Below are 15,067 nucleotides of genomic sequence, written 5' to 3' on the forward strand. Positions count from 1 at the left end.
TGCCTGCAGGTGTCATTGTTATGGCACTCCCACACACTGTGCTCTTTCATGCATGCTAAGCGGCAGATGGATTGTGTGTGTGTGTGTGTGTGTGTGCTATGACTACTTGCTCTTATTGATGCTGCTTTTTGCCTCGGACAGGTGGCACTCGGCAGTTTTGCTTGCAAATAAAATCCAGTCACAGCTGTGTGATTAGAAAGTGCTCCTTCAACCTTCAAAATTCCCGTTGCTGCTTTTTTTTAAAACTTTGTTTTATTTTTCACCCATTGTGTTCTCTACCGCTGTTTACGTTGTTTTATTGATGTACGCCATGTGTCGTCTAGGTTTTGTTCGTTTTGGTAGAATGCAAAGTTCTGTTTATTGATCTATTGATTGAGGCTAATGTGTTTAGTCTATCAGAAAAGAGCTGTGACTCATCAAGTCCTTTTTAGGCTTTTTTATTTTTGTTGAAAATTCAGTGTTTCTTTGTGTCTAACCCCCTCTCTGTAACTAACGTCATAAAATCATACAGGATTTAAACGATTTGAGTGGGAGTAATTTATCACATATAATTTTCAATATTCCCCCTCTGTTTATTTTAATCTGTTTGGCTGTTTGACTAATGGAAAACAGAGGAGTGTTCAGTAAAACTTATCGGCAGTGTTCAAAATAGCATACTATCTTACTATTTTTACACCGAAAAAACTATATAACAATTTTAGCATTTACTCTCCCTTTTGAGTGTCATGGCAAAGCATGCCAGGAAATAGAAATCCCAGCCCAGTTTCAGTTCAATTTTAAGTTTGTCTAAATTAAAAGAAACAAGTTCATAGAACTTAAAACAATGAAACAATTCAACTTACTTAAAATGTGTCCGTTTTGTGAACTCAAAAGAAATAGAAAGTTCTAAATACTCATAAAAGTTCATTTGATGGAACTAATTTGTATAATTTAAGTTGGCCCTACTCAAACCAATTAATTATTTTAGCGTCAGGGTTTACAGTGTTTGCATTAGATCATTGCAATAGATAACAGTGTAAAACCAAAAAGGTTGTGCAAGCACACTGACTTTTTCAATCAAAACATTTAATAAAAGGAAATCTACTAGGCCTTGAATTATAACAATATTCAAAATGAAAAATATTTATTTTTTTATCTAATGCAATGCCATTCATATATTCATTTTTAAGAGTGGCTTCAAACTCCAAAAACTTTTTGGGGCCACTGTATAGCCTACTGCATTTTTACTCTTAAAAATAAGAAACAGAAGAACATAAACGAGCATTGATTTTTGTTGCGTTCAGGAGCATTGTGACTGTGAAATCTCTGAAATGGGAGACAGCTGTCTTTGGTTGGAGATTTGCTGGCTCTTGCTGATTTTGCTCTGTATGCCTTGCTGGGCTTCCACTCTCAAAGCTTCTACGGCTAATTATTAGAAAAAGTAAAAAGCAAACCCATGGGATCCTGAACAAGGAGCTTTGGAACAAACTCCAAACAAACAGAACGGCCAAGGAAGAAGCACTCATCACCTGTTGTGGGTGAAACGAAGCAGTTTGATCATAAAGCAATATTAAGACATTATCCTGGCAGTGCATGTGGAATCCCCCTAGCTAGTGCTGCTGATTCATTTGAGCCACACGTCTCTTATTTGCGGCCCAAAAAGGGGTTTCCCACATGCTGCTGTGATACAGAGCAAAATCGTTCCTGGTTTAATGACTAATTCAGTAGGAATGCTATTTTCTGTTCTGGTTTAAAGATATTTTTTGCTATGTGTTGTTTACTTATATTACTATGGTTTTTGGATTTCTGTATAAAGTCAAGTCAAGTCAAGCCACCTTTATTTATATAGCGCTTTTTACAATACAGGTGGTTTCAAAGCAGATTTACTGTGATAACAGGAAAATAATACAACAAAGTTTGTTTCGGCTGTTCAGCAGATCTAGAAGAAAATAGTGTCCAGCATAAGTATATTCAGTGATGGTGTCTCCAACTAAGCTAGCCAAAAGCCGAAGGCGACAGTGTCAATGAACCCAAACTCCATCAGGTGACAGAATGGAGGAAAAAACCTTGGGAGAAACCAGGCTCAGTCGGGGGGGGGGGGCAGTTCTCCTCTGGCCAACGAATGAACAGTGTATGATTATTATTCAGGCAGCATTACAGGTCAGAAGTCAGATTGGATTGGAAAATTCAGAATATTTATCCAGCTCCATCTTGATTGAAGATCTGAGGGGGGAGTCTAGTTGACACCATCTCTGCTGACACTTCAGGGATGCGCTGTGATCGTGTCTAGACACAGGTCCTCCATCTGATCTGGATACGGCCCGGCTGACTCCGGCTAAAATCTCGGGATAAACGGAGAGACTAATATTAGTGTAGATGCCATTCTTCTTATGATGTAAGGTGTACATTGGGTGTTATCGGAAGTGTTCCCGGTTCCAGCTGACCTAGTTTATGCAGCTTAACAATCATTTAACTGATTTAAATAATAGAAATTTATAATGTTCTATGTGTATGCCAGGTTAAAGAGATGTGTTTTTAGTCTAGATTTAAACTGACAGGGTGTGTCCGCTTCTCGAACAATGCTAGGAAGATTGTCCCAGAGTTTTGGTGCTAAATAGAAAAAGGATCTACCGCCTGCAGTTGATTTTGATATTCTAGGTATTATCAACTGGCCAGAATTTTGACATTGCAATAGACATGAAAGAATATAATGCATTAAGAGCTCGCTCAAGTACTGCGGAGCAAAACCATTTAGTGCCTTGTAAGTAATCAGCAAGATTTTTACATTTATACGATGTTTAATAGGGAGCCAATGCAGTGTTGAGAAATTCAAACATGGAAGACAGAATGCAATGTAAGCTGTTATGTAAAGATACTTGGGATTAGGAATGCACAATTCAGATAATTTGGTTTTAGATAAGTTGATGAGAGAGAGGTTTGAGTTCATACTGACATGTCACTTTTAAAATACACTACATGCTCAGACTGGCAGTCATGAGGTCATCAGTGTCTGTGGAAGTGTGTGTGATAGAACTGTGGGTAGAAATGTGATTGACTTGTGCCAAATGCAATCTCTGCAGTATGGGAACCAGTCTGTAGGCGAGGAATTATGCAAGTACCCTATGACCTATAGATATGACAGATGAACCCACAACTCATCACCCACTTTACCTATCAAAACAAAGTTGAGTCATTATGAACAAGGGGAGGAAGCAGTGTGTGCCAGTGAGAACGGTTGGCCAATCCTGTATTTTCCCAAACAACTGAGGGAAGAACTTTGACTTTAAGCATGAGTGTGATGCTAGATGGTTTGTTTAATAAATAATATATATATATATATTAAGGAACAAAGATTACACTCTTCCAGTGGTCTTAAATTAGCCATTAAGGAGCCTACATCAATTATTTACTGATAAATGAGAGCTTTGGCATGGGTATTACATAATGGTTATGCAGTTAAACTTAACTAATCTCAACTTTACTTAGGCAACCCATATTTAATTAAACTTTTTTTTCCTTTTATTTCCAGATGGACAGCAGATTTGGGAATTGGAAGCCACAGTTGACAAAGACAAAAGTCAGGCAGTAAGTCCAGCGCCTGCATTACATAAATTACTGAACTTCCTGAAGGTCTATTTTCAGCCCTCTTCTTGTAAACTGTCTATATAGATACAGCAATAAAACTATTCTCTCATTCACAGAGCATGCTGTTCATTGAGGTGCCTCCATATAGAGACCCATCCATTTGCCATCCAGCCAAAGTCAACTTCTACGTAATAAATGGGAAACGGAAGCGCAGTCAGCCTCAGCATTTCACCTACACACCTCTACCAGGTACCTATGTGGCTATTAGGCGTATTATTTGATACTGTACCTTTAAGATTTATGTTTCAGTAAGATTCAGTTTGCATATAGTATATTGAGTATTATTTATCTTTTCCATGATATGTGCACTTTGAATACTCCATCATAGATATTCTCTCATTTTACTTCCCCAGTTCCGTCTATTAAGACTGAGCCAGTGGATGAATATGAATCTGGTCGGATGGGTTATTCCATGTCGCAAATGCTGGGGGTGTCTCCCCAGCCATACTATAACCATCGGGGGGTCATCACCCCAGACAGTGGCCTGGTGCCTGGCCTCGTCCCCTGTCAGCAGGCCCGCCTGGGTGTCTCCCCTCCGGACCACCGATTTCAGCAGCAGAGCCAAGCCATACTGTACGCCCGTCCTGGAAAAAGCATGTCAAGCAGTCCTATTTACTCTCAGACGGGAGCCACTATGATGCCAGACTCCCATCGTTCAGTTCTGGTCCACACGGGTTCCCCAGCCCAGTCCCCTCACCTGGGTGGCCAACATCCCTCCAACCAGCATCCCTCAATTATCCAGTTCTCACCCACCAACCACCACCTGCTCAGAGGAGGAGATCCCCCTGCCCCACCACCCCCAGAACATCAGCACATCATTTATTGTGAGGGCTATAACCAGCATAGTCCCCAAGCTACAGGGGCAAACCGTTCACCAGTACCAGCCCAGGCACCCCAGCACCCTCAGAATTACCCCACTGTCATCCAACAGCAGCCCTTCCTCCAGAGAGTGGCCAAAGACAGGTCACCTCCTGTCCAAGTAGAGGCCCAGAGATGTTCCTCCGCAGAAGAGCCGAGAACCAGTGTTCCTGGACGAGTCACGGTCAAGCAGGAGAACTTGGATCAGGCCTACCTTGATGATGGTGAGTAACTGCAGGTTGACCATTTGCTGTTCTAATGGTTAGGCATTCGTAATTAAATGCGGTTTTGTAAAAAAAAAATGTAGTTGAAGACTTTTTTGAAATCAGAAAGAGCTTTATTGCCAAGTATGCTTACACATACAAGGAATTTGTCTTGGTGACACAAGCTTCCACAGTACTGACAGAATAACAGCTTTTCTTCACTGTTTTAAGCGTACTGATTGGGAAACAATAAAAAAATGCATATGCATGTGAATTGACACATGCTTTCAAATTCCCCGTAAAAATATGTGGCCGTAGGAATGTGCCAAATGTAGGGAAGAGCCATTCAGTCACATTCTTTGACTGACAATGTGTTAATGTACCATTAGAAATGTCCCCAAGCACATTTTCTCTGCTTTCAGACAATAGCAGGAAGAGTGCTTGTCAAGTCTGTCTCATTGTCTTATCTTCTTAACATTTAAGGGTGGGGGGGGGGGGGGGGTTCTCACACATACTGTATGACCCAAGGACAACAAGACACCAGAAATGTTGTATTATATAAAGTAGAATGAACGAAAGATATATTTTGTGCCCCTGGGTTTGAGTGTATACTTTCCATTACTCAGGAAGAGTGAAACCATAATGAATTAGATGGATATGGCTACACGTTTCCTTACACACACCCTCTGTTTTTGTTTTTCAATTGTGTCAAAAAAACAGTCGAGTTATAATGACTTTTTATAATGAAAATGGCCAAACCACGATGCAGAATACTGGCAAGGGAAGGCGTAAGATTTCAGTGTCACTACTGTAAGGCAGTTTGGGAGTTCAGGGGGTCAGAGTTTCTCTTGTGGTTTATGATGTTGCGTGCAGGGGGTTCTCTATGCACTGTATCTGACAAGGAAATGGGTGCTTTTTCGACCTTGCAAATAACAAAAAAGGAAAAGAAAACCAAGCAGCTCCAAAACTTCTTGGACATGTTGACAGTGTTATGATTCACAAAACAAGTGCCATGGCAACCCATTGTCAAACAGTGGAATGGGCTGCCTGGGAGAGCTGGGGAAAGCCTCTTTGTTTGTTATACTTGGCCAGGGCTTCCCCTTGGCCTCGCGCCCCCCAATACTGTGGGGGGAACCTGCGAGAGGATTAGCTTTTTTTCCACAGGTCGCGCTCTTGCCAATCTGGAGCACAGAACTCCTATTTGCAGCTGCTGCACTTATCCAGAAAGGCAGCCTGATCTGAACAAGATAGTGATGGGTGGGAGTCAGCAGGAAAGGGAAAGGGCCATGTTGGATGGAAAAACTGAAGCGAGTGGGACCGAGAGCCAAAGATGGATTTTCTTCTGCATACTCAAATAGGGTTTCCCTGAGTTAATAGCAACACCACAATTGTAGACATGGTACTAGAGAGTTACTATGAGATTAACGGGACCTAGAACCTTTCATGTTGTCGTAAAAAGATGCTGGTTTATGACCTTTCTATGGAATCCCTGTAGCCCCCCTTTTTTATGTACAAAAATTTCTGGTAGCCCCATTAGAGTTTAACACCACTCTGGTAAACTCATAAAGCTGCTAGTGAATTCCCTCATTAAGGCCCCTTAAAGCAAGACAGAAAATGCTGATATTTGTAAACACTGCAAGAAATAACTGGCCACACACAACACACTTTGCTTGCAACAATTCGGGACTGGAGTGGTATATTTGACGATAAGCACGATAACGAGGAGGTTACTACTTTACCACTGTGACTCAAAATTGTTGCAAACACAGTCTGTTCTGTTGGGCCACAGTTATTCACTGAGGTTGCAGAATCCTACAAGTTGTAAGGCTGGGTTTATTGCCATTGTACCCATGATGAGCAAGACAATTAACCTCAAGTTCCAGCTGTGGGATTGACCCTGCAACAAGTCGCTTTACCTTAGTGGTTTCGGCATGTTCTTTATAATGAAGCTGGATGACCTTATTGTAAATCAATCTTGTTGGTTAATCTAGTTAAGAAGCATAGTGACTCCAGTTTTACTTTTTAAGAAGTGATACCGGTAGTAACCCAAGAGCAGATGGGGCGCAAAGTCCAGGTCATTGAGAGCAGGAAGGATGACGACCACAAAAAGTCCCAGTTGCTTTTGCTTGCAGAGGTGTCAGTGTGTAGCGATCCACCCACTAACATCACTTCGTTTGATGTCCTCCAAGACCTTCACACACAACCAGTTCTAATATGACTCATGCAGATATGTCTATTTCACTCAGAATTTCGATGGTGGCTTTTTGAAGGGGCCATCAAGGTTTCTGTGGTTGGCTTTCTGTAAAGAAACTGTACCTTCATCTATTTCATTATGAACATGCATGTTTTACATTTCTCAATAGCAAGAAAAGGAAGTTAAGTACATCTTTGTGTAAATACTAGACCTTTTGTAATCAACAGCGTCTTGACAAGCTTAACCAGCTAGACTTGTTCGATCAGCTCCATCAGCAAAGTTTTAGCAATGGTGGTCTAACTAGATTGGTACCAGTCTAGGCTAACATGCAAATTAATACTAGTCCAAACTGGCGTTTTTGGCAAGATACAGTAGTTATGATCTTTTACTAGACTACTTTTACAAAAATCACCTTTGATTTTATGTCACCTCCGCATCGGCCCTTAACAAGTGTTACCCTGAGAAAAACAGCCAAACTGGCTTAGAGTTTTGAGGGTACAACATTGGCCAATCTTCCAGTGCTCATCTGGCTCAACTTTTTTCGCCTTAGGCTTCGGTTCCAGCCTAGAAAGCCTGAGTTGAAGTTCTTCCAGCTGGAGAGAGCAGCAGGAATAATTTAGATAGAGCACGTAAGCCGTGCACATTAGTTTCAGATCACTTGCATCCAGTTTTGGGCCGTGTGTGTGCCAAGCCATTGGGTATTTGGCTGTGAAAATGGTGTCCTGATAAGATGTAGCTTTGTACTTTAAAAGTGTTGTTCGAAATAAAAAGCATCTGTAGATTGTAGAGTTTAACATGGTCTGAAGGCAGAGTTAAAAGCGAAGGAGGTCTCGATAGTTTAGTTTATTTTTGGTTTGGCTTTTTTAAACTACTCTGTTTTGGCGAGCAAACAGTCAGACCTGCGGTGTAGACTCTTCCTGTCCTTTACACTTGCTCTGTGGCTTTATTACAACTCAGTGCTAGCCCATTACCCAACACACACACACTAGCCAGTAGATCAAGTGCTGTATGACTTTTCTTATAGTCTTTACACTATTTTACAGCATATATGATCCACATACACACGCCTGCTACCTTGCAATCTAAATGAGGACTTCTATTGTTTTTATATAAAGCTAATAATAATGATTAGGCAACTTTTAACATTTTTGTACATAAAAGACATTGCTTATTCACCCAGACATACCTAAAAGTGGCTTTGACAGATTTTGCCATCTTTTTTTGTCTTCAAGTATAGCTAAGTACATGCACAGTTTGCACACATAGTTGAGGTGCAGACTGAGTCATCTACTATGCTCTGTCTTGCTTTCCACCATTAGTTTGTAAACAAGCTTTCTGATTGGTCAAGGTCCCTCCAGCCAGACACTCACCTATTATACCGCCCAGTCTGTACACTTCCTTTACAGCTAAAACCATCAGTGTGTGCCAGCCCTTCATTACTTTCCCTATAAGCTCTCTGTCCTGTACATTGCATGGTTTTCTATGTATGTACAAAAGCAAGTTTTGCACAGCGAAGCACCACTTATATTTTTTTCAGAAGTTGTAAAGATCTCGTTTCTACATGTCAAAAAGTCCAGTTGCTTTTAAGCTGTTGGGTGTTGGAAGGAGTTCCATCAGTGGATCTAAAGTCTGCAGGGCCTCGTATTTATTATTTTTCTCGCTGATAAAGCACCTCTGAATCCCGCTACTACCAGTTTATTCCTCTCTCATCTGCTCTTCATTAGTCTCTGAGGGAAAAACAGATGTCATCCTCATAGTGCTCCCATACTTAGTGTTGGATGATTAAAACCGCAAGGCTTTCTTGATTGCGCTGTTATAGATTCTACTGAGAAGTTTTATTTTTAGCCTTATAATCACAAATTTCTTGAATAAGGTATTTAGTATTATATATCATTGTTTATACAAATATATATTTTTTAAATATACATTGTTTTGCCTTTTATTTTTTTAAAGATGACAAAATACAAGGGTTATTTATTTATTCAAGATGATTCGTTAACCTTCAATAGCGTACCGCACGATATACGTCACCTTTTCTCATTAATATTCATTAAGCTAGCGACGGTTGCTAGGGGGGTCAAACTCGCGCGTGTCACTCATGCTAGACGCATGTAAACAGTTTACGGACGAGATGTCTGCTGAGCTAAACCTGCTAACTCTGTCCGAGAATGATGTCCCCGGTGCCAAATTTACTGGTATAGAAGTAGAAGAACATACAAATATTCAATTGAAGAGATGGCTTGAGTGTAGAGGGCTGAAAAAGATGGGAAAAAGAGCCGACCTGATCCAGAGGTAGATTGTTATCGACAGAATTTCTCCCCCAAAAAACATCGCCTTACGCCACTGACAGTGACATTTTGCAGTTTCAACAAGCTATCTTTTACCACCCTATGTCCTGTCTGTCATATATACTATGTCCTCTGGTTGTCTTACGTCTGACAGTTGTTGGGGGTAATTTATATTATTATTATTAATGTATTTATTTTTTGTTTAGCAATCGCTAATGCTACTTGGTCACAACCAACAACACTTAATTTTTAATTAATATCAAATCTAAATTCTCTCAATTATTTTACCCTCCCCCCTAAGGCTGTTTCCTTACTACAGAAAAAGTAAATCTGTCAGATCTAGGGCCTACCTGTAGCATGACCAGGCTTGCTAGAAAAAGGCAGAGGCTGAACATGTCTTACATATTTAAATAAGAGTATTTTAAGAAAGTAGGCCTACATATGACTTTTATGATAAATACATGTCATTCAAGGCAGTAGTAGCACCTACAAGTAACTATATATCATATATATATATATATATATATATATATATATATATCATATATATATATATATATATATATCTTCATATGTGGACGGTCATAGTGTCTGGAGTCGTTTCTGCAAGTTCCATAGCAGCAGTGTTTACTCGGCATGTTCTTATTTGAGGGATAACCGGCAGAAAACAAGCAGTACTAGCATGAATCATAAGCGAGCGCGCTTCTATGTTGACCCCCTTCCGGTTTACGTTGCTGACGTCACGCGGCCTTGCGGTCTAAAAATAGCACTCGTGCGGCACGCTATTATCGTATCTGAGCTTTTTATTTATTCAATCAGCGACAGTACACATTAATAGTGCATAACAAGTTATGTAAAATCCGCCAGATTTAGCCAACACTGGCTAATTTTCATCCGTTGTCCCTTTTTAGCTGGTATAAACATTTCAGGCTATAAGATCCATCAATCTTTTTGGTTTGGGCCTTTATATTTGTGCCATTGTGCTCCTTACACTATTAAAGCTTCAAATAGGGAAATCAGCTGAATGTCGAGTTCCTTCTCCTCGAACGCAAGCTCTTACCACAACAAACATTGTTTGTGCAATACTTTCAGTGTGGTTAATCTAATTTTTGGTTGGCCAGTTAGCACTGATGTTTACTTGTGCATACATTTTACCATGCTCTAAACTTTGCATTTTTACCGTTTGACATTGCCATTGCTCTTTACAATTGGTTGCAGCTGATTGGTTGCCTGTTTGCTAAAACATAAAATTGCATTTTTCATAGCTAATAGTTTAATGTAGGTTGGTTTATAATTATTATTGTTATCTTAAATATTCAGACTGACCATCAATAATTCACTCAGCACCGTGTCAGAGACATCTGGCTCAAGCCCTCAAGAGAATCTGTATGCTACACCTGTTATTCCAGCTCATCCATCATAACAAACAAACAGCATGGCACTGTGTATTGAGGTAGTGATGACTTGTGCTCTGGGTTTCCAGGCCGAAGTGTCTTGCCTTGATAGTAAAGGGCACTGAGGATGCTGCCAATCAGGTCAGACCACATTATCTTTATGCTGTTTGAGTTTTCAAGCCAAAGTACAGTATGCGTAAAGGTAGAGTGGCTGAAGAGATGCAAGGTGAATGGTGGATATATAATAAATGGAATCTCTTGTCCTAAACCAACATATTTTAATTATAGCATTACTTGTGCCTTTGGCTGAACAATTAAATGGTACTATGATAAAACTCTAGTGTTTTGGATATCACCATGCATTTGAAACCATCCTGTTCTTTGAAGTACCCTGGTCTACCATGTGACTGTACCATCAATCAGTGACTTTGTCATCATTTTGATCCATACTTATCTCAAACAGCAATGCAGGTGTTTTCCCTCATTCAAATAATTTGATCATACCTGTGACCTTTGTTCATGTCTGAGTTGTGGCTAGACTAGTGTGTGGTGGTGTTGTGATTGAGTTAACAGCCCCAGTGCCCTGCTGCTATTCTTAGAATGAAGAGGCAGTAAAAGTTTCCATTTATGCCCCCCTGTAAAACAACAGGAAGTGATGGCCAATGCAAGGGCTTCACTGAGCCTGTTCTGTCAGATTATTCCCTTCCACCTAGTGGCCGGTCACTGTCACTGCAGCTTATGATACTTGAATTCAGCCTGTCAAAAACAGCCGGATTCTCAATATTATTACCCGGTTTCATAGTCAAGGCTTAAGCCTAGTCCCAGACTAAAATGCATGTTTTATGCTGCTTTAACTGACACTGATGTATCTTACAATATGTCAGAGCCATTGTTTTGTCTCAAGATGCACATCAGCAATGTTTTTTTTCGAAGGCACGTTTATAAAAGCTACTTAAATGTCCTAATTGAACTAAGGCCTAATCCTGGCTTAATCTAAACCCTGTCTGTGAAATATGTATTAGTATAATTATTAGTGCTATCAAATCGCTTAAGCACGTAAATATATGTGTGTATACTGTAAATGTACTGTGTGTGTGTGTGTGTGTGTGTATACATAAATCAATCAAAAAACATTGATAATAATAATGAATGTTTCTTGAGCAGCAAATCATCATATTAGAATGATTTCTGAAGGATCATGTAACACTGAAGACTGGAGTAATGATGCTGAATATTCAGATTTGCGTCACAGGAATAAATTACATTTTAAAATATATTAAAATAGAAAACAGTCAAATAAAAAACTGCTTTTTTGTATTTTTAATCAAATAAATGGAGCCTTGGTAAGCAGAAGAGACCTCTTTTAAAAAATATATAAAAATCTTTAAAAGTATATTTACACACACACATTTACAATTTTTTATGTTAGATGCGATTATTTGCGATTGTTTGTTTTGACTGTACTAATAATTATATTAAAATGTAATGTATATACCGGTGTGTGTGTGTGTATATATATATATATATTAAGGAATATATACATCTATTAACAAATATATATATATATATATATATATATATATATATATATATATATATATATTCAATCTGAAAAAAAAAGAAGTAAAATTATGATGCAGGATTGTGAAGAAATTTTTGAAATTCCACATTATTTATTGCAACAACAAAAAAATCTAAAATATAAGCATTTTTACTTGTTGTCTCGACTTTTGAACCCCACTTTGAAATGGCAGTTCTGAAGAGTTCTGAACAGATGTTCTTTCCTTTAATTTTTAAGCATGTTCCTCTTTTCTGTCTTTTCTCTAGTGAATGAGATCATAAGGAAGGATCTGACAGGAGTGCATGGCAGGGGTCAGACATAGAGGAAACCCCTGATCGGGAAGCGAGCAGGACCCCTGGAGTGTATCGGCGTTCCCCTGCCTTCAGCGGGACACGTGAGAGCAGGAGCGATGTCTCGGCCCGGTCAAGTGTCACCCCTGACAAAAACTGGATCATGGACCGCATTTAACCAAACATCCATCTCAGTCAACCACAGGAACAGCAGCGTGTTGATGTGCAAATGGTATTCAATTTCCCTGCTATTATTTGACTTTTGAAAGTCGGCCAATGTTGATCTCATATGTCAAACTTGTCAGAGACTTGAGCCTTCATAAACAGTTTGGATTGGACAGGTGGAGTTAAGTCAATTTTTTTTCCATTTTGTGGGTTTTTATTTCCATAGCCTTTTGACTCACATAAATGAACTCACTCAGATTAGTGTATTTTGAGCAATAACCTCATCATCTGTGAGACTAAACCATTACTGTCCGTCATATTCCCCAAAACAAGTGGTTTGCATATACTTCTGAAGGGAAAGTGGATGAATGCATCACACCACTGCAAATGTTTTAATATATTTGCTTAAGAATAGTTGTTGTTTTTGTATTAGATGAACCACGTGTACATCAGTCCAAATTTAAATTGTTGAAATGCCTTGAACTTAATATTTCAAATTGCTATAAGTAAATGCACTGTTCATGAAGGGAATTCTTAAAAACAAAGTTTTTCAGAAAAATGAGATTTGTTTGTAGTAATACAGTTAAGAAAACCAATGAAGTGCCATTTTCCTCTTTGTGATGTAAATAGAAAACTGAATATTGTGCCTTTGCCTGCGGTGCTGTAATAATACTACCAAAACATAGAACCAGCAAACCAAAAATGAATGGAAATACATGTACCTTGTGTCAAGTCAGAGCCCATGATGCCCTGCACTACATTTAGGTTCTCGAAACATCTTCATCCCATACTAAAACTGAATAGTTATCATATTTTATTATTGCGTATTTATGTACTTGTGACCTTACCAGTTCCATCTGTTTTACTTTTTTGTCTTGTGTTAAAATTTAGGATGTATCTCTCTACAGATCTCATGGAGATTTTTTTTTTAACAATAACAGCTTTGCTTTTATGATATGCAAATATATTTTATGTGTGCGTGTGTGTTAATGTATAACATTCAAAACATGGAAATCTGTATTTATACTTACAGTAGATACCCTCTGCATGTCTCTGTAACACATTTTCACATTCGTTTTCTGATATTGAATGCAAACTGACAAAAATATTATTTTTTTCAAGCAACAAAGAAAGTCATTAATTAAGAAGCATCAGCTTGTGTTCAAAGGCTTCTTTTTGAAAATATTTTTGAAAGCAATCCAGCCCACTTTAAAAAAAAGAAAAAAGGGATAAGGATATTTTTATATGTCTTTACAATTTTGGCTGAATTATTAAGAGTATTAAGTATTATCTAAAAGGTATCTGTGTTCCTTTGGGACACATTGTAAAAAATAATGATGCTATTGTTTCAAAGGAGCTGTTTTTTGTTCAGTGTACAGTGGGCACAACAAAACAACTATTTTCAGAATGTAAACCTTTTCTTTTTACTGTAAATAGACTGCTTCAAAAGTGTATAGACTATTTCTATAATTTTTATTTTTTAGAATCAGATTTTCAGTCAGAATTGGAAGAGAAATATTTATATGAACTGAATCAGTTGTTCTCTTGCCATTTAATATCTTATAACCAAGGCTCTGGGAATATATGAACTGCCAAAGCTTTTGCTGCATATTGACGAATTGCATTTAATTGTTTTTAATATTAATATAAGATTGTCAGTGCCTAAAGAGAATCCATTTATATTTTTTATTTCATTAGCTTGTCATGATCATATTCATGTTTTGGCTTAAGTATGTCTAACCTGTATGTTTAGACGTGTTCATGTTTGTCGAATAAAGGCTACTAGTTGAGGACATGAGCAATAAAACAGAAAGCTTTAAAGAGTTTCTCGTTGCTTTTGAGTCTTTCTAAGACCTGTTGCATTTACTCACTGTGGGCTGCCTCATTTCCAAGACACTTCTTTCACCATATGTCTTTGTATATTAAAATAAAGTCTATCTAAAACATATAGATAAAATAAAAAATAAAAAAAAAGTTTCTTAAATGCTAAAAATAATAAAGAATATAAAGAATGCTCTCAGTAGTGGTGTTTTTGACCAAATCTTTTAAAGAAACAAATCATTCTTGTTCACTCGCTTGTATGTCTGGTTCTCTGATATTTCTCCCTTATGAAGCCAGTGAGCTCTAGAAGCATAACCCCGCAAACACAGAACGTTCCCCTAATGTTAGTATTTGATTCCCGTTTGGTTATTTATTTATTTATTTATTTATTTATTTTTGAGAACCAAGTAATCGCGGTAGGCTATATAGTTTGAAACTATAAAATAACGTTCCCAGAACGTTGCACCAAAAATATCTTCATTTGTGTTTCGAAGATGAAGGAAGGTCTCTCACGGGTTTGGAACGTCATGAGGGTGAGCAATTAATTACAGAATTTTCATTTGGGGGTTAACTAACCCTTTAAGCACTGTTAAAATCAGATACTCCTTTTATTCAAGTCATATTGAAATCGGTGACTTGTAACGTACCTAAAAAAACGTAACATAAAAC

General features: G+C 38.3%; 1 protein-coding gene across 2 annotated transcripts in view; it reads left to right on the forward strand.

Moving 5' to 3' along the window:
• The window catches only part of nfatc2a (nuclear factor of activated T cells 2a), a 33,863-nt gene extending 19,460 nt beyond the window's left edge, over positions 1 to 14,403 (forward strand). For both annotated transcript variants that reach the window (XM_079849936.1, XM_079849935.1), the window contains exons 7-10: positions 3,509 to 3,564; positions 3,681 to 3,813; positions 3,978 to 4,706; positions 12,389 to 14,403. In XM_079849936.1, coding sequence (XP_079706062.1) covers positions 3,509 to 3,564; positions 3,681 to 3,813; positions 3,978 to 4,706; positions 12,389 to 12,444 — 974 coding nt within the window. In that variant the 3' untranslated portion in view covers positions 12,445 to 14,403. The remainder of the gene's footprint in view (positions 1 to 3,508; positions 3,565 to 3,680; positions 3,814 to 3,977; positions 4,707 to 12,388) is intronic.
• Positions 14,404 to 15,067: the final 664 nt, after the last annotated feature.

The sequence above is a fragment of the Squalius cephalus genome (assembly GCF_949319135.1).
Source record: "Squalius cephalus genome assembly, chromosome: 18".
Classification (NCBI taxonomy): domain Eukaryota; kingdom Metazoa; phylum Chordata; class Actinopteri; order Cypriniformes; family Leuciscidae; genus Squalius; species Squalius cephalus.